Below are 20,641 nucleotides of genomic sequence, written 5' to 3' on the forward strand. Positions count from 1 at the left end.
ATTTAACCAGACACAGTTATGACCTTGAATAGTCACTTTTAAGCTAATTACTTATGTGAATAAGTTTCTTTGAAAGTTTCTTTTTGAAAAGATAGATCACAAAAGGAAGGACGAACAGACAAACAGGCAGATAGTCATAGACAGACAGAGAGAGACAGACAGACAGATAGATGGGTGGACAGATAGATAGACAGACAGATAGACAGATAGATAGATAGACAGATAGACAGACAGATAGACAGACAAATAGATAGATAGACAGATAGAGCTGCTAAGGGTGGCCCAACCAGTTATTAGGTTTAGGGGGCAAACACTTTTTCACACAGGGCCATGTAGTTTTGGATTTTGTTTTCCCTTAATAATAAAAACCTTCATTTAAAAACTGCATGTTGTGTTCACTTGTGTTATCTTTGACTAATATTTAAATTTGTTTGATGATCTGAAACATTAAAGTGTGACAAACATGCAAAAAAATAAGAAATCAGGACACTTTTTCACACCACTGTAGATAGATGATAGACAGACAGACAGACAGATAGACAGATAGATATAGATGATAGATAGACAGACAGACAGACAGACAGACAGACAGATAGATAGATGATAGACAGACAGACGGACAGACAGACAGACGTACAGACAGACAGACAGAAAAAGGTCAAAACATATTATATTATGTTATATTATATTATATATTTTTAACATTTTTATAAGGATGTTATTTTGTTAATGGGGATAGTTAAAGGGATCTTCAGCAAAAGAAAAAAACTGACACAGGTTTGGAAAACAAGGTTGGAAAAACTATTTTAGAACAACTTGAACTTGAGTAATTGTAAAAAATATTCCTAAATATAGGTTTCATGTTCTTGCTGAATAATTATTTGACTTGTTTTCATCTGATTTTGAGGTGAAATATGTTCTTGACAAGTTTTGTGAGATTTATAAGGAATGAGATGTATGAGACTTTGTGAGCCTTTATAAGGTAAACAAAGATACCACACTGTCATGATAATGAGAACACAACTGGCATTCCACGTCATTATGGACACTATTATCTCTTTGCGTGTATCTGTATCTGTCCCTCTCAATCACTTTACTCTCTTTTTCTGTCTCTCAATCACAAAAGCACAAAAACAGCACAGAAGCAGAGCTGTCAAGAGTGTTTTCTACATTATTCACCACGGGCTTGGCTTATGTAATGCAGTCAAGTGAGCGTGTGCCTGTTGGGAAGCCGGAGTATCATCAAGTAGAATGCCTATGCTAGTAACAGGGCTGATTATGCAACGCGCCTATTTACACAAGCACCCACGCAAAACACATGCGTGAGCACAGAAACCAGCCCTGCCAGGCTGGGAAATCTAACTGCTCTACAATCGGAGCAGCCATCCCTTCGTTGACATTGACTGCCTCCGCATCACCCTCCCTGTCCGCACGCAACCTCGCATCGAGGCTAGCCATTTGCCAGGTTGCCATAGCAACCGCACTGCACCTGCAAAACCCTGGCTGTGCGACTGCAGACGGTGACGTGTGGCCCTGCTCTGAACTGGACTGCCTCCAGTTGATGATCAGAGCGCTCGCTTTGCCTTAGTGTCACTGAATAACATATTACTATCAGACTACTACTAATACTGCAATGTACAGTGCTTTTATGCACATTTTCTGTATGCATAAAATATACAGATTGCTTCTTTTGCCAAAATGAGCAGTATACCACTTTTAAAAGCTAAACAAAAACACAAAAACCAAAACCATAATTTTTTTTACAAAATAATAATAATAAAAAAATATAAAAAATAAAAGAATACAAGTACACATAACAAAATTACTTCAACTTTTGTATATATATATATATATATATATATATATGAAAACATCAGATACAAAAACCTCTAAGTCTGTCTGAGATTTTTAAATGAGCATTTTTATCAGGCTCCTATGTTAGGTTCAGTCATTTCACTTTAATGGCAAATAAAAGGTGATTAGTCAGTTATTGAATGCCTTATTTTTTTTAAATGTCCAATGACATTTTCATAGGAGCCTGATAAAAAGCTAATTTGAATGACAGACTTAGAGATTTTTGCATCTGAAGTCTTTATATATAATATCTCAATTATATAAAATAACTCTGAAAATGCAATGTGTTCAATGTGAACTTAGATTTTTTTTTAAATGATAAAAATATTGCAAATAAACATGCATTTTGTGCTATACAAATAGACTTGAATTGATTTGAAAAATAAAACAAGTCAAATATATTCTGGTTCCGAATTATTATTTACGGTGGTTGAGAAGTGCAAAACAAATCACAATTCCAAAAACAAAATAACAAATTACAAACGCAAATGCAAATCTAATTTGGATTTGTCATTGTTTTTTCTGACTTGTTATTTTGTTTTCGGAATTGTTGATGTGTTTTCTGATTTGTTATTTTGTGTTTTTAGATTTGCATTTGCATTTGTAATTTGTTATTTTGTTTTCAGAATTGTGATTTGTTTTGCACTTCTCGGTCACCATAATTATTTGATCAATCTGTCAAATATATTTTCCCCAAACGAAACGAAACTAAACTAAACTAAACTGCCAAATATGAAGACGGTTTTACACAAAACGAAACAAAACAGAACAAAACAAAACGACAAAATATGAAGACAGTTTTACACAAAACGAAATAAAACGGCAAAATATGAAGGCGGTTTTACACAAAACAAAATAAAATAAATAAACATATCAAAAATTAAAAATACCCATTTTTGTTGCCAAGATGATATATAGATACCTATTAATTAAACATGTAGCTTCATGAGGTCATGTGACAAACATAATGAGGTCATGTGATACTATAGTACAATACTGTACTTACTAATAATGCCTATTAGGGATGGAACGATTACCGGTTTTACGATAAATCACGATAAAATGCCCTGACGGTTAGTATTACCGTTTAAAATTTAATTATCATCAAAACCGTGTTTGATTATCGCAATTTTGAAAACTCGCGGTAAATCCTGTCCAGCCAGCATCAGTCTGACGCAGAAGCAGCATGCAATGTTGTTGTTGTTTTTTTTTGCACTAGAAGAAATGGCGGAAGGCAGTGACAGCATTCGGGAGATTTTTCAGCCATCTAAGAGGACCAAATCGGTGGTCTGGTCGTATTTTGGCTTTTACAAGAGTCCTGAAGGCAATTTAATCGAGGACGGTCACCCTGTCTGCCGATCTTGCAAGAAGAAAGTAGCTGCAAAAGGGGGAAACGCATCAAATTTGCTCAGTCATCTTCGTGACCATCACCCACTGTTATATAGCAAATGCAAGGTAACTTTTACCTCAATTGTTTAACGCAAAGCTTCCGCAAAGAAAAGTTCTCAACAAGTGGCTTTGAGCCAAGACGAACGAACGTTCAAACTACAGGTGCATCTCAATAAATTAGAATGTCGTGGAAAAGTTAATTTATTTCAGTAATTCAACTCAAATTGTGTATATATATATATATATATATATATACATATACAAGTGATTTATTATTATTATTATTATTAGGGCTTCATGTTAATGTTAATTTAATGTTTTTGCTAAAAAAAAAGTGCATATAGCTGCTAATTGTATTTGTTGTTTGTTGATTTTCAAATATAAAACTTATTGAAATGTTTTCAGTGTGTATCAGTTCTTTTTGAACGTTTTCATCTAATTTTAACAAAACCGTGATAATATTGAAAATTGTGATAACTTTGGTCACTATAATCGTGATATGAAATTTTCATACCGTTACATCCCTAATGCCTATTTTTAGTAAGTTTAACCTACCATAAATATATTCACTAAGTAGAAAGTTGCTATTCTTGAGAACAGCCTTAGCGTCCTTTAGTTCCTCTCTCTGCACTGTCTGTTTTCTTCAATTTACCCACTGACTCCTCAGTGACCCGAGCTATCTGGCGCGCCTGCAGCGGCCTTATTAGTGTTTTCTTATCTCAATTCAGTGCATGCTCTCCTTCCCTCTTCCTGTTTTGCACCAGAGGAGGATGCCCTGCATTTCAAAGGAAAGGACACGGCTTTCCTACACACAGATGAGATATGCAAAAACCCCACCTTGCATTAAAACAGCAATTCAGATAAAGGGTTTGGATATGCTTTAGTTCACGTGGTAATTAGCTCTGTCATGCATACTGTTAATTTTACCACATCTGCCCTGGATCAGCTGACATACTGTGCCACACACAAGTGCCACAATCGCGGTTTACTACGGTATCTGAATTCACTGCAGGTTTGCACATGACATGAGAGGTTTAAAAGCAGAACAGAGGCTTATCTCATGTAAGTCATAAAAACAACCCCTCAAAAACAAAAGAAGTGAGAGCTGATCTCACCTGTATGACAGGGTTCCCTCCCTCCAGCAGAGCGATGGCCAGCAGGATGCTTTCCTGGAAGATTCGGTCACTCGTGGCGTTCATGATGAGGTCAATGACCAGGTCAGACGCACCTTCTCTGTCCAGATGACACTGCACTTCTGCCAGGCTAATCTCCCCTCGACTGCCCACTGAACCTCCACCACCTCCTGGGAATAAAGAATATTAAATATAAATATTATACATATACCACAGTTCAAAAGTTTCAAGGGAGGGTGATTTTTTGTGACAGTAAAGACATTTTTTGATGCTACAAAAGCTTTCTATTGCAAATAAATTCTGTTCTTTTTAAAGTTCTCTTCATCAAAAAATCCAGCAAAAACAACATATTGCGGTTCCACAAACATATCAAGTAGCACAACTGTTTTCGACATTGATTGTAACAAGTTAAATGTTTAATACAACTGACGACCAAATCAGTATATGAAAATGTATCTATCACAGGAATAAATTACTTTGTAATATGAAAAATGATTTAAAAACATTGATTTAAAAAACATGTATTTTAATATTTGAATATGTAAAAAATTTAACATTTATTTTAATAATAATGTAAATATATGTTTTTACTGTATTTTAGATCAAATAAATGCAGCATTGTGAGCACGAGAGACTTCTTTTATAAACATTAAAACATCTTACCAGACACTGGAATATTGGCTTAATCAGTTCAACGCATTTACATGACATTTCATATGACACTATTTTGATATTAGTTAGAATTGTAATGTGCATGTACACACATTCACTGAATATTTCAGTCATTACAGAACTAAAAAATCAATTACAATTATTGTAATTTTGTCCAAATACAAGTCCATTTCTTATATAATTGCTGCCCTTTTTCAGTTCAGATCAAATTTTAATGGTACAACAAAAATCAAATAAAATCAAACCAATTCATGACCAAATCTCAACTGTATTCAGTGTTAAGAACTTGAACAGGCCTTTTTGATGAGATGTTGCACCAATTTTACATGAAATCTAAGGACTGGTAGTCAATAAATGACCAAACAAATGACCTTTTTGGTAAGTTTGGGTCAAAGTTTGACCAGTCATCTGTCAGTCCTATCATCTGCAGTCAGTTTCCTCTAAAGAGATATCCGCTTTAACACACTTGCTAGGTGTGTCTGGAGGCTATTTACACAGGAAGTGCGGGTGCCATATTCTTGTCGCCTGGCAACAGCGATGGCTCCGAATATATAGAACACATAGCATAGAGAAGAAAGTGGTTGGGGAGGGAGTCATCTTAACAGCGGGGTATTACAAAATGAAGTTGGTGTCTATGTTTGAAAAGGTCAGCTTGCATCATCTATTATAAGAAACTTAAGGTGCTGCACAAACCTGTAGGAGTCTTGGACTGCCCGCCGGGGGTGAGCGGCCCGTTGCTGAAATTGGTCAAACTGTCTCGCCTGCCTCCCGGCTTGAAGTTGCCATAGTAACGGTTCACCAGGACTTGCCTCAAAGCTTCACTCTGACAACAGGGAAGGGGGCGGAGTCACAGGAGGGGCATTATGACAAACATCATCAACGCCAAACATCAGTGTGCCACCATGACAGACATCATCAAATGGTTTGATTTGAAAATAAAGAAATAGATTATGAAAACAAACAGATTTTGACATGAATGTGGCTGCAGATTTGAGATATTATATTGTATCTTTTTTAATGGAGAAATACACACGTATCCTTCCACAGGTGGTCAACGAGAAACTTTTCCAACATTTAAAGGGGTCATGACATGAGAAATCAAATTTTCTTAGATTTTTTTTGGCATATAAGTTGCCATTAAAAATCCTGCAAGTTTCATAGCTTAAAACATCCTCCTCGTTATAAACAAAACATTTATTTAATCAAGCTCCAAAAACGGCTATTTTGAATCCGAGGGGCAAGGTGACATCACCTGGCCCAGTCGTTTGCATAAACACTGCCTCCAGAGCAAGACATTGACGAATAGTCTTCTTCTCACCATAGGCCGCTTAACGGCTGACACTTGATCATGCTGAATGCGAGTGTCGCGTCAAAAGCAAACAGAAATTACAATCACTGCCGCTATCTTGTCTACACTGGATACAGTATACAGATGCGCGTTTGCTTTCTGACACAGTCCACGTGCTTGAGTCTGTCGTCAGGACAAATAGAGTGAAAGAACGTTTGCTTTGACGCGTTTGGTTTAAAAAGCTTGTTTGCATCTTTGTACAGATATCAGAAGGATCCCAGCGTAAGTAACAAGTGGATAATTTATTTTTAAATGGCACCCCGGATAGTGTCAGAGGATTGGTCGGAGCATTTTGTTTTGTAAACGAGGCACAGTGTGTCATGGAGAGTTCACAAAGAAACATTTGTTGAAAGATGAAGCGGAACTAGATCTGACTGCAGCTGCATCACAAACCATAAGTAAATGATTTCATAATGTTTGTCTGAAAATGACCGTTTATTTTGATTATGTTGTCAAAACACTCACATGCAATAGGAGGGGGCATTGATACAGTTTCCTATGCAATGACTTTAGCCAATCATAACAGTGGCTGATTACTGAGAAGCCTTAATGGACACGCCCCTTAAAAACAGGTCGTTTTAGACAGAGGGTCAGAATGAGGGTTGAAAATAATAATTTTTCCACATTTATTTGTTGTTGTTTTTTGTTTAAAAAAAACTTTTGCACAAAACTATTAATGTTATAAGTAAACCTCAAGGAACATATTAAAATGAAAAATCCATGTCATGACCCCTTTAACTTGAAGCCTGTATATTGTTTGCATTTGGGGTCAGTAAGATTTGCTTTAATAGTTAGTATTAATAGTTGAATTCAGGCAGAATGCGTTAAATTGATCAAAAGTGATAGTAAAGACATAACGTATTTCTATTTTAATAAAATAGAAATAAATTAAAACAAGCCTCTAAATAAAGACATTTCTTTTGAACTTTCTATTGAGTCCTAAAAAATCTTTTCCCATAAAAAACAAATGAACAGAACAACTTTTTTCAATGTTTCTTGAACACCAATACAGCATAATAGAAACAAATTAGGCTTAAAAAAACACAACTACAATAGAAAACAAATATTTTAAATTGTTATTTAAAATAACAAGTTTGTTATTTATTTGTCAAACTTTTGAATGATAGTGTATTTAAAATACATAAACTTTATATACATTGCAATGGCTTATACTGCTTCATAATAATACTTGCTACACCTTTAAAGAGCATAACTCATAATAAACTTTGAGTGCTCACTTAGCAAAGGTGTAACTATGTATAGGTTATGCAGTATGTTGCATGTTAACTGTCTAAAGGTGTATTATGTAATATATTATATTTAAATTCTCAATAACGTGTTACATAAACAGGCTTCAAGGAAAGTGTTACCGAATTAATTTCCTTTGTGGGATGCTACTCAGCTCCTCCTCAAGACCAGTCCCTACCTCGTCCTGTTACATTTGATTAGTTCAGTCAGAAACAGGTCAGAAAGTAAGACAGAATCTGATAACGCTAGATCCCTTTCCTTAGTCGCTTCTAACCTCATAATACCAGAAGCCTCGGATACAAGACACCACACCAATTAAGACTGATCCTAATTCAGTGATTACACAGTTAAAAACAAACCCAACTGCTCACTCGAAACACCCCCGAACCCGAGTCCGTGGAACCACACACACACTCACAACATCAAGATGTTAATCACCTATAAATGGATCAATCGGCTTCTACAAACATAAAGAGCAAATACTCATCCAGTGAAACCTCCACCCCTTTGGATCAGACAGGAGGGTGTGAACAGGGTGAGTTTGTGAACGGGCAAATCAAGCAGTGGCCAGGGTGTGCGTCCCGTGCCCCGAGCCTTGTTTCTTTACCTACCCTTCTCTGATCCTCCAGTTGCTTCTGGGGCTGGTTTGGATCAAACTCCTGAGTGACGTGAGTTAGCAGAAAGCAAAAAGGAGGGAAGAAAAATGAGAAGCATAAAAAAAGAAAGGGGTCAAGACTGAGAACATTAGTCACTATTTAGACATGCACAAAAAAGTGGGGCAGATTACATCATGCAGTTAAATGAGAGGCTTGGTGTGTATGTGTGTGTGTGTGCGTGCGTGCGTGTGTGTGTGTGTGAACGTGTGTGTGTTTGGGAGCAGACAGGCGCTGAGGAACATCATGCAGAGCAGAGGAGCATGAGCTTCAGTTTATCCATAAAGCCCTAAAATAATCCCTAAAAGGAAGCAGGAAAGGGGGTAAAACAGGAAAACTAATATATAATACATTTCATAATATTTGTTTTTGAATCCCCTGCCCTTTAATTAATACAAACTGTGTTGTTTGGCAGCATCAAACTCTGCTAACCTATTCTACAGGCCATCTGTTTTATGTCGGACCGTAGTTGTGTTTCTACAGCAGCAAGAGCGGGAATGAAACCATGTTAATTACATAAGCACCGCACAGGGCGCCAAAGCTAGAAACATTAGCCATGAGTGAGAGGAATGAGAGAGAGAGAAAACTTTTATCCAGATTATGTAATGGATCCTGTCTACTATTGACACACACTGCGGCCCATGCCCTCAGCTGCCTTGGAAAAGCGGTAGGTCTGCTTTTCGTCCTTTCTTCTCCCTGTCTGTCATACACACGGATATACAGTATGTGGGTACATGCAAAATGTACAACAGCGACAGACCACTTTTCTGCAGCCTTGGTTTCAGAAGGTTTCTTCCTCATTCAGTTTCTCCACAGGCATTTCAAAAACTAAATAAATAAATTGAAGAAAGGATTTGAAGCCATAAACCAATTCAACTAGTTCACGGAATGAATGAAAAACTTTAAAAACTTTGGAAAGTCAGAGAAAAGTCAAAAATATAAATATTATTAGCTGTAATTTAGCTGTTCTTGTTGCAACAGCAACTTTTACTGATTGGGGATCCATATAGGATCTTTCTTTAGGATTCACCCTGAAATTTGGTTAGTAAACTTTGATTTGGATCAGAATATTTAAGAAAATCAGAGAAGAAATGAAAAAGTACATGGCTGTGTCTTTTATAAAGGAATTAAAGGGATAGTTTATCCAAAAAGTAAAATTCTGTCATAATTTATTCACCCTCATGTCGTTCCAAACCTGTATGAGTTTCTTTCTTATGTTGAACATAAAAGAGGATATTTTGAAGAATACTGATAATCAAACATGTGATGGTCCCCACTGGCTTCCACAGAATTTCTTTCCCTACCATGGAAGTCAATGGGGACCAACAATGTTTGGTTCTTCAAAATTCTTCAAAATATCTTCCTTTGTGTTCAGCATAAGAAAGAAACTCAACATGTTTGGAACAACATGAGGGTGAGTAAATTATGACAAAATTTTACTTTTCGGGTGAACTATACCTTTAACCACACATCCCATGAAGCACAGTGAATGACAAGCATGACAATAAAATGTAAAACTATTGACTTAAAGTCATTCATGATTAGACATTATGTTATATAACATCAACAAGAACATAATAATACTAACAATAATTATAATTATTATTAAATTCAACATACCATTAATTATAGCAAAATATTCAAAAACAAATATCCGAGTTGTTAGAAAGTGCATGAAAACTCATTTACTTAAATTATTTGCAGTTTCATGGGAGTGGAAGGTCAATATGTTGAATTCTTTGAGCATGTTTTTTGTTGCCATAATAACAGCAACTTTAATTGGAGGATCCTTCTTCAGAATCTAATCTATAATTTGGTTAGTAAACACGGTTTACAAATAAAACTGTTGAAATCTAGAAAGAAAAAAGCTGAAAAGCTGAGATCATACAAATCCCGACTTCTACAGAAGCATATATCTCCGAGCGCATGGTATGCTTCTTTTGAAAGGTAATTTGTTATCAGGTAACTTCTCAATGGAGAAAATGAATGGGTTTTCACGACCAGATCCCAATCGATAATCAGCAAGACCAAAAAGAGGTCAGCTTATTGATATATTTCCACACCGAGGGGGAAAACAGATCTAAGAGGAAAGATCTAAGTGTGGTGTGAGCTAGTGTGGGGCTTTGTTTTCCCATTTGCATGGGCAGAGATGACGCAAAGCGGAGATAAAAAAGAGGCTATTGCAATGCAATGAGGCAAGGACATGGTATGAGACGATCAACTACTGACTGCAACAACCCATATTCCCACATCCCAGCCCAAGGTTGGCAGGGAGGGTGAATATGTGTTGGACACACCTCTGCTGGGACCTCTGGTTCTGGTGGGGGTGCAAGCTAATGGAGATAAAAAGTCATGAGTTAGTTAATGCAGATTAGTCTCTGGCATTGCTAGAACGTGTTAATGCACTTGACAAACTAGAAACTCATTAATGCAGCGTGCATCAGACCCATCAGAAATAACCAGCCTGAGAGAATAGACTTTCCTACACTTAAGCGTCTGCAGATTGGGAAGACTGCACATTCATCTATGCCAGCGTAGGGTTGATTGACCTCAGCAGGTCAGCCTACACGTCGGCTTCTTATCAAAAAGGGTCAACGCAGTGGGAAAACAGGCAAAAATGTGCACGCAAACGTATTTGATAAAAGGCTTCAATCTCAAGCAGTTATGTAATGCATTCTCAAGCCGTGACTTGGCAGAAGAAAACATTACACTTAAGTGTTACCAAGTTGGGTGTGGAAAAAAAAAAGGGTTTTTTTTGTGTGTGGTTGATTTTCAAAAAGGTATGTGCAACTTGTTTGGTCCTGTCACAACATTCACATGGAAGTATTTCCACAATTATTGGTGCATTAGTAAGACAAGAAAAGACACATAAAATCAAAAAGTTAGTCGTGCAAGAGCAAAAAGGAACGAGCAAAGCAGGCTACATACACGGCACGCAAACAGTTCCTTGTACGACACGTCAGAGACAATGAAAATGAGTATACTACTATTGACCAAAAAAAACAAAAACGATTCAGACAGCATAAACACTCAGTGCCATTTGATATCATAAACATTTGTTTGATTCAAAAGGATGCCAAGAGGAAAATTTGAGCATGTTGTCTGGAACCATTCTAACACAAAGAAAAAGAGGGGGGTTCTAAATTAGCAACAGCCGTGACGCACGCACATGTTTGTGTGAGTAATACTGCAACCAGTAAGGAATCTCCCTTTCTGCGACATTTTTCAGCTGGAAAATAATGCTGCTGCAAAACACAAGGTGTGAATGCGAAATGTCCCTCTCTAGCCACCATAAATGCATGCTTTCATCACAAGCTATAAAAACACTTTCTTGTGAATTTCCCCATGAGAAATCGATAAAGCACATCCATTCATCTGCACATCGTCCGGTAATGAATCCGAATTCGATTTAACACTGACTTTTCAAAGAGCTCTTGGCTACTTTTTCTTCCAGTGCAAGTCACAAGTTTGTGTGTCACAAGTTTGTCGGGTGTGGGGACGAAACACCTCGAGCATGTACTGATATCACGGCTTTATTCTTTACGGTGCATGTCAATGGCGAGAAGCTTCGAGGGTTCATTTCAGTCACTGTCATTGTCGAAAAAAAGCACGGTTGGGTTTGCAAACACACTTTCTAACCTGATGAGCTCAATAACATAAATGTGTGTCTGTCTTAAAGCTCTGGCCTAAAGACTGAAGGAAACTCACTTGGTGACCTCATTTACGCATTTCAGTCTAATAAGACGGAAACTGAACTGTTGTGTTCACAAAAGGGTTTAGGATGTTGTATGTCCACCGGAGGGTCTTCGCCACTGCCAGAGTCTTTTGGTAAATAGCCCTTCGCACTTTTATTGCCAATTATTGCAGAAGGTCACACATCAGTAAAGAGCCTGGATTCCAGGAAAAAATAAACAGAAAAAAAAGAAGGGCAGGTCTTATGTAACCTCTGGTTGCGAGCTGGCGGGAGTCCAGGAATCGTGCTGCAAGAAGGCGAGGAAACTGGGACAGCGGTGTGTGCAGGGACGGATGTGTCCACAGCTCCCCCTGATGGACGACACTAGACGTGCAGAGGAGGAGCCAGAGATAACAGAGAACACATGAGGACAACCGACCCCAACTGACACACACTGACTACTGGAACTGACTCAATCTACTCACATACAGAGAGAAAGAGAGGGACAGAGCAAAAGATAGACAGGCAAAGACAATGAAAAATATAAACAAACAATTAATTAACAAGGAGAGAGAGAGACAGGCAGAGAAAAAGAAAGTGAGAGAAAGACAGAAAGAAAGATTATGACAGACAGAACAAAAACAGAACAGCGAATAAGACAGAAACAGAGGCAGACAGAAAGACTTATAAAAAGAATAAATAAAAGATCACACTTTATATTAAGGTCCCATTCTCGCTATTAACAAACCATTAACTACGACCTTTGCCTCAGTAAATTCCTAATTTGCTGCTTATTAATAGTCAGAAAGGTATTTGTTAAGTTTAGGTATTGGGTAGATTAGGGATGTAGAATATGGTCATGCAGAATATATTCTTTATAAGTACTGATAAACAGCCAATATGCTATTAATAGGCATGCTAATAAGCAACGAGTTAATAGTGCGAATTGGTCTCTATACTAAAGTGTTACCAAATAAAACAACATGAAAACAGAATGATAGAAAGTCATAGAAAATGTGAAACAGAGACAGGCAGAAATATTAAGAAAGAGAGAAAGAAAGAGAGAGAGAAAGAGATAAAGAAAGAGAGAGAGAGAGAGAGAGAGAGAGAGAGAGAGAGAGAGAGAGAAAGAAAAAAGAAAGAAAGAAAGAAGACTACTTATGGCTGAGAGAGTGTCTAGCACAGTCCAGGTGAAGGAGAGAGACACACACACACACACCACTCTCTCCATCCACATTACATAAGCTTCTCTGCTCAGCAGCACAGCCGCATTGTCAACCTAAAGCCATATTATCCTCCCCATCCCTCTTACATCACACACACACACACACACAGACTTACACTCTGTGACAGGAGACACATTCTCTTATGTAATATAAAGATGAAGAGAGAGACAGAGGGAGAAGTGTCGTATGTTATGAGCAGGGATGGTCAGTGAACACGTGCTGTGAACACGTGTTAAGTGTGTGTGAGGGCTCAGACTCATGATGCGCTCTAATGACATGACCTCCCAATCATCATCAAAAAACAGCGATCATGCAAAATATCCATCATATATATCTTTTGTTAGTTTTGACTGCTTTTATTGTCCTCATTTGTAAGTCGCTGTGGATAAAAGCGTAAAGCGTATGACTAAATGTAAATGTAAATATATATTAGTGCTGTCAAATGATTAATCGCATCCAAAATAAAAGTATTTATTTACATAATATGTGTGTGTACTGTGTATGTTTATTATGTATATATAAATACACAAACATACAGTATATATTTAGAAAATGTTTACATGTATTTACATGTATAAATTTATATTCATGTAATTTAATTTATATATAAATATATTTAATATATAAGCATAACATATTTTTCTTAAATATATACATGCATGCGTGTCTATTTATATATACATAATAAATATACACAGTACACACACATATATTACGTAAACAAAACCTTTTATTTTGGATGCGATTAATCGCGAATAATTGTTTGACAGCACTAATATACGTATATATATATATGTGTGTGTGTGTGTGTATAGGACCATCACATTATACCTGTATATTATATATGTGTGCATGTATGTATGTATATAGGGCCATCGCATTATATAACTTTATTTCTGGATTAATATACTGTACATATACAACCATTCAAAAATTTGGGATCTGTAATTTGAATGCAATTTATTCCTGTGATGCAAAGCTGAAATTTCAGCATCATAACTCCAGTCTTAAGGGTCATATGGCCTTTCAGAAATCATTCTAATATACTGATTTGCTGCTCAAGAAACATTTCTTATTAATATCAATGTTGAAATCAGCTTTACTGCTTAATATTTAGGTGGAAACTGTAATTTGTTGTTTTCAGGATTCCCTGATGAATAGAAAGTTCATAAGAACACAATTTATTTAAAATGCAAATATTTCATAACATTATTAATGTATTTACTGTCACTTTTGATTACTGTGTCCTTGCTGAATGAAAGTATCAGTTAGGAAAAACTGATCTTACTGACCCCAAAAATTTAAATGGTATATATACACATACATATATGTTTATACAAAATTGTGTGTGTGTGTGTGTGTGTGTGGTAAAAAATTACAAATGCTGTGAATAACCTGCATCAAACCCAGAACATTCGACGAGAAAGGTATTTACTCACGAGTGCTTGTGTCACCTTATTTATCGAAATGCCCCCGTCAGCACTTCAGCGTTATCTTTCACCAGTAAGAATGTATAGAAAAAAAGCACACATTGCATTTTTAAACGCCTCAAGCCAACCATTTGACGTTCTGTTTTTTCCTCAGAAGGAGTGTATTACTTAAACTTGTGATATGGTTTCTGCTGACCTTAATTTAACACCAAAACACCCAAAAAAACTGGTGAACACACCCTTTAGTGACCTTTTACACTTCTCCTTCTATACAAATACAAGTCATGATGACACACAAACAGACACACATATACACAAATAATAATGCCATTTTTCTTGTTCAGCCATGCCACACAACTGCATGGATGCTCAAGAACGTTCACACATGTCTTCCTGTTATGGGGAGACCGGGTCGCATTTCATCCCTGGAAGTGATAGGAGAGCAGTGACTATAAATATAGTATGAACTCCCACGTGCCTTCCTGACTTCAACTCAAACACGCACAGACACTCACTTTAAACTTTGAATTTACAGATACATTGCCACCTCTCACATAAAAAGGAGTCAATGGTAAGCAACCACAAAGATTGGTGTTACTTGTAATTATAGTGCTTGCATGACAGACCTACACTAAATTTTTGAACAGCATACTTAAAGTTTGAAAACTTCCCACTGACCAAGATATTGTTAGAATATTTACTACTCAAAATCTAATTCAGATGACATTTGCACAATGGATTATGATTTGCATACTAATATGGATTGGGACCAATAAGTAAAGCAAAATGCTTTAAAGGAACACTCCACTATTTTTGAAAATAGGCTCATTTTCCAACTCCCCTAAGAGTTAAACAGTTGAGTTTTACCGTTTTCGAATCCATTCAGCCGATCTCCGGGTCTGGCGTAGCACTTTTAGCTGTAGTTTAGCATAGATCATTGAATCTGATTAGACCGTTAGCATCTCACTCAAAAATGAGCAAAGAGTTTCTATATTTTTCCTATTTAAAACTTGACTCATCTGTAGTTACATCGTGTACCAAGACCGACGGAAAATGAAAAGTTGCTGTTTTCTAGGCCGATATGGCTAGGAACTATACTCTCATTCCGGCGTAATAATCAAGGAACTTTGCTGCCGTACCATGGGTGCAGCAGGCGCAATGATATTAAGCAGCGCCTGAAAATAGTCCCCAGCACGCTCCCTGTGCAAGCAGGTGGTCACGTTGGTTATGTTGACGGAAGTTAGCCTATTTTCAGGCGCTGCGTAATATCATTGCTAAAACAGCAACTTTTCATTTTCCGTCAGTCTTAGTACACGATGTAACCACAGAAGAGTCAAGTTTTAAATAGGAAAAATATAGAAACTCTGGTCATTTTTGAGTGAGATGCTAACGGTCTAATCAGATTCAATTATCTATGCTAAGCTACAGCTAAAAGTGCTACCGCCAGACCTGGAGATCGGCTGAATGGATTCGAAAACGGTAAAACTCAACTGTTTAACTCTAGGGGGTTTGGAAAATGAGCCTATTTTCAAAAATAGTGGAGTGTTCCTTTATGATATTAAGTCTTGTTTTCAGAAAAAATTATGTGAATTTATGCTTAAGTCAGAATCTTAATTCTAAAAAAAACGCGTTTATTTTTCTGGCCCCACTGCCATATATTTTTCTTATTTTAAGCAAAAACTCATTTTGATCAATATTTAAAAAAACAAGACTTAATATTGTCATTTTACATCGCAATCTTGATTTAGGAATGTTTCGATATTTATACTTAAAAACTAGCCAAAAAACTGAGTAAGAAAATATTTTGTTCATTAATAAGAATTTCAGATGATTGGAACCAATTCAGAAATCTAATTTGTGGTATTCCGACTTCATTTCTAACTGATCCTGCTTTTTCCACAACCTCAAAAAGCGTTTACGCATTTATATGCGTCAAAGATCCATCAGAGCTTTTAACAATGTGGTGTGTGGATGCCATGCTGTTTATTATTTATGCCTTTATTTTTGTGAACAGTCAACAGAAAACTGGCAGCAAAGTGTTTTATTTATTCAGAACCAGACTTTTTTTACGCAAGCACTTCCGGAAAGACAAATCTAATTATAAAATAATTTACACTTTATTCTATAACGTATGTATTCACGTTTCTCACATTAAAAGTTCAAATCACACACAAAAAAAGATTTAAAAAAAGATTGCCATTTTTTGGTTTGTCAGATCAAGAAATCACAAACTAAGACTGAAAACTGTTTTCAGTTGGAGCTTTCCTTGCAAATGCAGCTGAATGAGCCACAATTTCACAACTTACCTGAACTGGGTTTGGCTATATTTCAGTTTCGCTAGATCATCAGCGTAATGTGTTTTTGGCTGGATTAATACGGTGTTATTATCGTAAAAAAAAACTCTGTAATTACTTGTTCTTCAGAGCTTAAACACAGTGCCAATGATATGTTGTGACGTCCCTGTTAAACCGCTACTGTTGTTGTGTCTCAGCAATGAATGTAACAGGAATGTAAACTTGAATTAAGGCTACACAGAGGAAGTGCGAACGAAGAGAGGTGGGCTGATACACTTACACGCATTTTCACCAGCACACGCTATCTAAAATAAGGCCAGTGGTAAAATAAACACATGCACAAGAACACACACTGAAACTATCAGGTGAGGTTAACTGCACGCAACCTCAACACACACAGACAGACAACAAAAACGGCCAGGTTGTGGTGAAGTCATGTTGACGAACACCAGCAAAAAGCTCAAAGGAAAAGAGAACAAGCACTAAGTAGGACGACTACATTGGCGCGAGAGCGGGAAGCCCAACTAAACATAGCAAATAATAAAACCAAAAATAAAAAACAACCTCAGCCACATCCAGCTCATCATCAAAGGCAATTAGCTGGAAGAGAAGAGCATACAGCAAAGTTAGTATCGTGAAGGAAGGAATCAGAGAACGCACAAATAAAAAATGCCAAACGATGTTCGTTAGTGACATAACACAAGATTATTGTGATTGTTATTTATCAGCATTAGCTCTGAAAGCATTAGTTGCCAACTACAAAAAGGTGTGACCAAATCTTGTCATTTGTAGTTAAAGACCCCATGAATTCATGAGTGCAGTTTTCTTTCCAAAATAAAATTAAATAAAATAAATAATAATAAAATAAAAAATCTATATAAACAAACAAACAAAAAAAATGTAATAAAAAATAAAATTATATTAAATAAAGTATAAAATCAAATAAAATCAAACAATATAAATACACTAGTAGCATACAGATGGTCTCAAATCTAACAGACATAGAATTAAAACCTTAAACTCTCTTTTTGTTTTCATGGAGTCTTTAAATCAGAAATTGGATATAGCCAGAATTAACATTATAATAAAATCTTGGGCATTCAGATATGTTAGTGACGTTAATTGGGTGTTAATTCATTTAGTGATGGTAAAAAAAACACATTAGGAAAATCAGCATGTTTTATAAAGTGTTAGGTGTCATGAACAGATGCATGTGTGTGTTTGTGTGCAGTTATGTACATAAAAGTATATAGGTTAATAAAAACAGCATGTCAGATGTTTAACATAGCCCTCTGAACTTGGTTTTAGGCGGTAATGTGGAAAGACAGAGTGAAGTGTGTCCTGTAGGCCTGTTTTGCTATTTTTATGGGTAATATGGACAAATGTACAGTAACACACACCAAAGGATTCTTGTAATTTCATCAAGATGTATAATAGTGCTGTAGAAGACAGGATTGTGTAAGTGGAAGGATATTTTTCATTTGTTTTATGCAACCACAACATGTATGTTACCTTTTCCCCATAGCCGCGGTCCTTCGTCATCATTTCTCGAAGTGTCTGCAGAACTTTTATACACAAACGCTCCTCGTTCTCCTCTAAAAGCTGTTTAGTGTGTTTTATTAATCTGAAAGAGAAAAACACAGTACGTCTCACAAGTTTGTTATATAATCTTTAGCAGACCTCAAAATTAATATTTGGTCTTTTACATTTTCAATTAATATTGTGATTATTTTATTTATGGTTATTTTATTTTTTTTAATAATGACCCCACATTAATGCATTAAGACTGTCCTTATAAATATTCTGTAAACTAAAAAAAAACTGACTTAAACTGAAAAGAAACCAGATTGAAACCAGAATCTGAGCTGTTAATAGTCTTTCATGTTGCTCCCACTGACAGTACAAGGGACGCTTACATTGTAATGAAACCCCATTCCTGAATCAGCTAATCCTGCATCTCAGCATTACTCCCGCATGCAAACAAACACAGACGGCCGCACAAACACACAGGTAATCTCTTTTGTAGCTCTGCCAGACGGAGATGAGTCTCTCACAGCACAAGGACACACACTGAGGACAGGTGAAGGACAGTAAGCACTACTGCACCACTGCAGAATGCGGCTCAGTGATTTATTTTTCATACGTTTCATATGTTTTTGAAATAAGTCTCTTATGCTCACCAAGGCTGCATTTATTCGATCGAAAATACAGTAAAAACACTAATATTGTGATTAGGGCTGAAACGATTAGTCGACATTATCGACAAATCTTTTTGTTGTCGAGTAGTCATTTGATCTCATATGACCTAATGTAAGAGCCTGCAATAACGCGGTTTGACCAGTGTGGCGCTGTTGCGCAAGACTGTAATTCAGCCGTCCTGATGCAATAGGGTATATGTCGAACATCACCTGACCAAACCCGGAAAACAGGTCTCATTGCTTCCGCTTGTCGGAGAACATGTTAACAGCCGTATTAAATAATAGCGATATCTATCAGTTAAACTAGCTAGCTGTTTTTATTGTTGACGTTTTATTCAATTTTTATATCTAAATGTGAAAAGAATTTAAAAAAAAAAAACTTTTACATATCAGTCTGCATATGTGATGGACATTGGTTATGATCATCACTGGTATCTACTTTGAAGGCATATCGAGTAAAACTGCTTCATATTTAACTAAGCATATGCAAAACGCTTGAACCGGAAGCGACGAGACCCGGTTAACAGAATACGGAAGTCTGTTGCGCATAACCCCTATTCTCTATTGGTTATGATCATCATTGGTATCTACTTTGAAGGCATCTTGAGTAAAACTGCTTCATATTTAACTAAGCATATGCAAAACGCTTGAACCGGAAGCGACGAGACCCGGTTAACAGAATACGGAAGTCTGTTGCGCATAACCCCTATTCAAGAGAAAAAGAAACAGCGCTTCAGAGCAAATGCAGCCGAACCTGAGGCTCCTGAGCGACGTTTGGATGATTATGTAAATATATGCTGCGCGCTTTCCTCTCAATAACAAAATAAACACAACAAAAACTGACCGCGGTGAGAAAGCAGCAGTTAAGAAAGCATCTGGTTACATCAGCTCTCCAGTTTGGAGCTAGCTAATGAAAAAATCTTTTTATTAGTGGGAAAAAATATTTAATTAAAGTTATAGTTTGGTTTGCAGAGATCAAAGCTTGACCTAGCTTAGGACTGTTTTGATTATCATAACCCTATAAGGTATTTTAAGAGAGATTATGTTGTGAATAAAATAGTTTATCAAAAAAGAAAGCGTCTTATCACTTACCTTTATTTTGTTTCTTATCCATATGACTTACAAAAAGAGATTTTAGGCAGAATGATGTGTCATTCAGTTACTTTTTCATATAGCTAATTAAATGGTGAATAAGAGCGTTTCTCTGTCATCTCATTTTGTGTGCCAAATATATTTATTTGTATAAATTAATTGTATAATTGTAATTACATAATATGACTTTCAATAGCTGAAGTGATTACCTTCATTTATTTGTTAGAATTTGTATAACTCAATATTTTAACTAATTGCAAAAGTCGAATAATCAATAAATGTCTACTGATTAATCAGTGAAATAATCGTTGATTAATCTAACAATTAATCAATTATCAAAATAATCGTTTGTTGCAGCCCTAATTGTGATATGATATATTATTAGAATTATAAAGAAAAAAACTGTTTTGATCCTATATGTGTTTTAGGTC

The 20,641-nt window shown here is 36.3% G+C and overlaps 1 protein-coding gene across 1 annotated transcript in view; it reads right to left on the reverse strand.

The window, feature by feature from the left end:
* Positions 1-20,641, reverse strand: part of LOC107659525 (inositol 1,4,5-trisphosphate receptor type 1-like) — a 167,435-nt gene that overhangs the window by 75,028 nt on the left and 71,766 nt on the right. Inside the window, exons 40-45 of the mRNA XM_016448504.1 lie at positions 18,433-18,544; positions 17,485-17,520; positions 10,595-10,630; positions 8,256-8,303; positions 5,742-5,871; positions 4,359-4,546 (exon numbers count right to left, since the gene is read on the reverse strand). Of these exons, the coding sequence (XP_016303990.1) occupies positions 4,359-4,546; positions 5,742-5,871; positions 8,256-8,303; positions 10,595-10,630; positions 17,485-17,520; positions 18,433-18,544 (550 nt within the window). The remainder of the gene's footprint in view (positions 1-4,358; positions 4,547-5,741; positions 5,872-8,255; positions 8,304-10,594; positions 10,631-17,484; positions 17,521-18,432; positions 18,545-20,641) is intronic.

Source organism: Sinocyclocheilus anshuiensis, unplaced genomic scaffold, assembly GCF_001515605.1.
Source record: "Sinocyclocheilus anshuiensis isolate Anshui unplaced genomic scaffold, SAMN03320099.WGS_v1.1 scaffold848, whole genome shotgun sequence".
Lineage (NCBI taxonomy): Eukaryota > Metazoa > Chordata > Actinopteri > Cypriniformes > Cyprinidae > Sinocyclocheilus > Sinocyclocheilus anshuiensis.